The sequence below is a fragment of the Montipora capricornis genome, chromosome 4, assembly GCF_036669925.1.
Source record: "Montipora capricornis isolate CH-2021 chromosome 4, ASM3666992v2, whole genome shotgun sequence".
Classification (NCBI taxonomy): domain Eukaryota; kingdom Metazoa; phylum Cnidaria; class Anthozoa; order Scleractinia; family Acroporidae; genus Montipora; species Montipora capricornis.
In genome coordinates, this window is record NC_090886.1 from 25,557,652 (window position 1) to 25,563,331 (window position 5,680).

Genomic DNA, 5,680 nt, shown 5'->3' on the forward strand with positions numbered 1-5,680 from the left:
TAATGTGTACAGTGAAATAGAAACGATTGTATTTTTCTAAAACATTTCAAGTATGTTTCACCGGTGAATCAATTTAATAACAAATTGTAACATGCATGTTTGCATATAAGATTTCTTTTCATTAGCGGAACTTTCAGATTCATGTATTTTCCTAATAACTATAAGAGAGCTAGACTGATTATCTGGTGGTACTGTTCTGAATATTTCACAGACGTTTGGAGTGAATTCATTTACGAGGCCTGATTATATCGAACTTGGCTCTACTCGTAAGGTGACTGTTCTCTCAAAACTGTTTTGGAATTCTATGATATGCGAAGGCATTTGCAACAGCCTGCACTATAAGACCATCACACCAAGTGCCTTGTCTGGAAATAGCGTGCAAATACTCTAACTATGATTTTACAATATTACTTTCGATACATTTTTGTGGGTGGTTTCTCGAATACTGAATTGCATAACCTCAGCGTAGTGAGACTAAAGTTGTTAAAAAGGTAAAAAGGTATGTGACGAGATTAATTTACAGGACAGCAAATATGTTTCACTGTATTCTTAATTGCTTCTTTGACTTCAGGTATCCTCCAGCAGTATAGAATCGGGTTAAGAGATGAGTTCAAATAGGTAGTTGTCAATGAACAGAGCATAAAAAAAAAATTTGCTTCATATCCAAATTCACCAAATTCGACCATTGGTGATGTTAACATAAGCAAGAAAACAACAGGCGGCAAATAGCAAACAACCATTGCAAACTGCACCCAGGCTATGCTATAGACGCTCTTTTTGTATCGTGCAATGTTCAGTGGTATTTCCCTGCCGTTCGCCTGTTCGCGGCGAAAGTGTGGTTGCACTTGAACTTGACGCTTTCGCAGACTGACGACGATCTTACTGTACGAAAAGACTGAGATGAACAGGGAAATTACACAGAGAACAAGAGATGCACTACAGGCGACGTGAACGCTCCAAAAAATGTTTATGACTCCAAGTAAAATACAAGTTAGCCATAAAAGGGCAATAACTGCTGCAACTCGCTTTGGCGTCACTGTGTGTCTGTACCTCAGCCCCAGGGACAGCGCGAGAAACCTGTCAACACTAATGGCAGCGGCTGTAAGGAACGAAACTCCACACAACATAAAAATTAAAGTTTCCCAGCTCTTGGACAGTAAGAAAATTCCACTCCAGTTTGTACGTAAGATGACCCCCAATAGTATATAAACGATGAACAATGGCTGTACGATAAGGCCAACGCAAAGATCAGTCACCGCCAGGCAACGAAACAATAGTTTTGTTGGAAGATGAATAGAAGATACTTTGTTGAGCGCAATGAGGATAAGAGTATTGCCCAGTATGGCTGTGATAGCAAAAAAAATGTTGAGAAGAAAAATAAGTAAAACAAATGGACTGTTATAAACAAAGATTATCCTCATCGCTGTTATGTTTGATGAGTTTCCGTATTCAGTACAGTTCACCATTTTGGAAGTTTCAACTGCCGCCTTATGCATACACGTTGATGAATACTGGTTATATTTAATGTCACCTGCTTTTCTTCTGTTTACACCTTTTATTAAGGGAAACAAAGATAAAGAAAACTCTAGTTGCATGTTGAGCCCAAATTCTGATCAAGTTGTGTAAATAAAAGTAATTTATATGACAATACTTTGACTTGATCAACAAAAATGTGTAAATTAATTATTAAAAACTGAACTACGGATATTAGATTTCCAGCATTTTGATTGGTTCCCAACATGCAGGCTGAAAACACTTTTGTAGCTCTGAGAAAAAATGGCCTACAAAAGCACTTTTGGACCAGAATTGACCGAGGCAGAAATCGATGCTTTCGTCGACAACACTACCCCCGGGGACACCAAAGAAGAGTTGTTGATGCTGTGGTTTTTAATAAAACAATTATTCTACTCGGGCTTGAAGGATATAAACTGATTATAACCAACTCGGCGATACGTGCCTCGTTGGTTATCTACCCCTTCATTTGCAGCGCGCCCTCCAAGAATAATTGTTAATTATTCATACATCTGTTAGGGATGAGCCAACCCAGTGCTCGACACTGGGAATTCATGACTTTCTTAGTTATATTGATTTCATTTATTCTATCGGTCGTCAATCAACTCATGTCAATACAAGTCATCCCATCGAAATAGAATTTATGTAAAAATGTATACATATGGTTTATATTTTACTTGCTTGTCACCTGCCATTTCACATCCTATCGCAATCGGTATACCGACAGAGTCTGGAACAGATAGTAATTCAAGGGAAAAAAAATTTTATTGGACGATTTAGTGTGTGGTATCGTGGGATATTTTTACGAGTCTCACTGTATTTTGGCGAGCCCGTAGGACGAGTCAAAATACAAGAGACATTTCTGAAAGGTCACATTGAAGTCTTGTTCCTCTACATTACTCACAGTATTGTCTAAAAATATTCATCAAATATAAAAAAGCGTAGGTGATGGATACTATTTTCATCTACAAAAAATGTCACTCTGCCTCCTCCTCCTATGCCCCCCCCCCCCCCTCTCTGCTCGTACAACGTTATTTTTAAGTGCAACATATTTTCGACGGTAGAACATTCTAACAGCGGATCCACAGTTAATACAGAATTGAATTCAACGATTTCCACTTAATCAAAAGTCATACAAAAGATGGCCGAACAGTTCATGTAATACGTGCGCCTGCGGGTAAATTACGGTTAATTATTTAAAAGGCGGTAACATGAGAAGCTTAACTTGGGTCAGGAATGTGGGTCCCCGCTGTTTCGGTAAAAAAAAATTACCAAAATCTCAGTGGGAGTTGTAACAAGACTCACACTAAAAAGGCAGAGCGAGAGAAAAAGGGAGAGAGAGGTGTTAATCTCGACACATTTGTTGGGCCGAATACGTCATAAAGTTTTAATGACGACAAATAACTCAAATTACTTTAAATATATTTTGAGTGATTTGTCAAAATAGTCCAGAGGCACAGTAAATCAATCTGAAATATTTTCTAAAACACGGTTTACAACGGCCAGCATCATGCAATTAAAAAATGGAAAATTATTTCTTTATTCTCTTTATTTCAAATGAATTTAAACACAGGCAAATTATATCTTAACTTTCAGGCTGCCGTGATGCAACTTGTTTTGCCCGGCAGGCATACACTTTTCTCAACAGCGACGGTGAATTGGTTCTTTTCTGATTTTAAAGCAATCCATTTTTAAGTTTTATACTTATGGAACTCGATAACTGAGGAATAAAACTCAACAGCTATTACACCTTCGAACATCTGCTTTCCTAATTCTCCGGTTAAACATGAAACGTTAGTGATGTATTGGTGTATTTGTTAATTTAAACACAGGCAAATTATTTTGTCAGTTAACTTTCAGGCTACCGAGATGCAACTTGTTTTGCCCGGCATACACTTTTCTCAACAGCAACGGTGAATTGGTTCTTTTCTGATTTTAAAGCAATCCATTTTTAAGTTTTATACTTATGGAACTCGATAACTGAGGAATAAAACTCAACAGCTATTACACCTTCGAACATCTGCTTCCCTAATTCTCCGGTTAAACATGAAACGTTAGTAATGTATTGGTGTATTTGTTAATTTAAACACAGGCAAATTATTTCTTAACTTTCAGGCTACCGAGATATAACTTGTTTTGCCTGGCGTACACTTTTCTCAACAGCAGCGGTGAATTGGTTCTTTTCTGATTTTAAAGCAAACCATTTTCAAGTTTTATACTCATGGAACTCGATAACTGAGGAATAAAACTCAACAGCTATTAGACCTTCGAACATAATTCTCCGGTTAAACATGAAACGTTAGTGATGTATTGGTGTATTTGTTAATTTAAACACAGGCAAATAATTTTGTCAGTTAACTTTCAGGCTACCAAGATGCAACTTTACTTTGCCATACACTTTTCTCAACAGCAACGGTGAATTGGTTCTTTTCTGATTTTAAAGCAAACCATTTTTAAGTTTTATACTTATGAAACTCGATAACTGAGGAACTGGGAATCTTAGAATGCCCAATTGTAGCTGTGTAAAATTTCATTCCGGGCTAATTGACTTCCCAGCATGTCACAGGGAGGCACATTCAATATTAATCACAGACTTATCAATTTCCTAGCTGCTATCATGATATCCTGATATCATGAAATTGAACCTAAGAGCAATTATTTTACCTCAACGTTTGACCGTGAGCCTGTATACCGGGAAGGCTTCCAGCACCGAATTCCCCGACGTCAACATTGTTTAGTGTCTCCATAACTCGTTTGAAAACATGAATACAGAAATCCATGACATTCAGACGAAGACTGCTCAATTAATCCCCCCACAGAGGCCAACCAAAGTTATTCCGTAAGCTTCGTCCACGTTTTTACCAGAATTTCGGACGGCGAGTCTAATCTGCAGGTCGCAGGTCGCAGGTCACAGGTTGCAGGTCATTGTTTCACCAATACAGAAAGTATCCTAAACATTCTTAAAAACTAACCTTAGGCCTAAGGTTACCTTTTAAGAATGTTTAGGATACTTTCTGTATTGGTGAAACAATGACTGCTACATGTGACCTGCGACCTGCGATCTGCAGATTAGACCCACCGAATTTCGGAACGTGATCACCATTTTCCCGCAAAAAATTACCGACTTGAAGGCGACAAATCTCTCTTCGAAAGAGCTGAAAAAACTTTCCTTCGACAAATTGGCTAACATTTTACCCTGGATGCCAGAGGTCTTCTCGCTCACCAGCGGCGAGGAGCGTCAAAGTAATGCTGGTCGGCGAGAGACGACGGCGACCTGTACCATTTTTTCCCGGGTGAGAGAGTTAATCCATAAATCCTATAGAACGAAAAATGGTTCCGTGTCCCAGCACTAACCGCCACTGTCGATACGCGCAAACGAACTGAAATAGATTTGTGTTCCCCACAAAATTCATTTCGCCCCTAAATATGGTCATTCAATAAAAAAATAACTACTTTTTTTCTGCTTAACGTAAGTTTACAGTACAATCTGATCGATCCTGAATGCTTTAACACTTTTGTGAATACGAAACACCTTTTGTGTCATGTTTTTAGCCTTTGTTGATGGATATCTACACCGTCAGGAGACGTCCAGCCGAGAATTCCTGAGTCGGCTTAAGCTCCTCATGGAGTGAATGAGAAACAGCACTGAAAAAAGGAGTTAAATTATAGCAATTGATTCTTCAACAGTGCTCGTCAACACGGAGTTGGGGTTTTTTTTAATGGCCAATATATTGCTGACAGTTTGAAAGTTACTCTCCTTTGACAAGGTTTGCATTGATCGCACATGCAAACACCGATAAACTTTACGCTCAAATACATCCGTTGTCTGAATAAAGGTGCCAGTTGCAGAGATGCCAACTTATGGAGATCTAAAATCTGAAGATTTTTTCCAGCCGGTCTCCCCACCCCTCCCCCCTCGATCAACCTACCCACTCCCCCTCCCCTCCTTCCCCCCCCCCCCCCCCCTCAAACGCACCCACCCATCCCCCAGCAGTTCCTTTGGACTACAAGAATATTCTGCCGCCATTGTGAATTTGCGGGAAAACAGGGTACTTATGTCAAGATTTTTTATTGGTTAATCGGAGATCCAATCAAACAATCGGTTATATGGCTATGATAGCTAAAGGAAGTCATTTTGTTTAGTTCTATTAACGTGTGTTTGAAACTC

The 5,680-nt window shown here is 39.0% G+C and overlaps 1 protein-coding gene across 1 annotated transcript; it reads right to left on the reverse strand.

The window, feature by feature from the left end:
* Positions 1–325: 325 nt before the first annotated feature.
* LOC138044559 (5-hydroxytryptamine receptor 1B-like) lies at positions 326–1,480 on the reverse strand. Its single transcript, XM_068891041.1, has one exon. The coding sequence runs from the start codon at positions 1,464–1,466 to the stop codon at positions 513–515; it is 954 nt and encodes a 317-aa protein (XP_068747142.1). The 5' UTR covers positions 1,467–1,480; the 3' UTR covers positions 326–512.
* Positions 1,481–5,680: the final 4,200 nt, after the last annotated feature.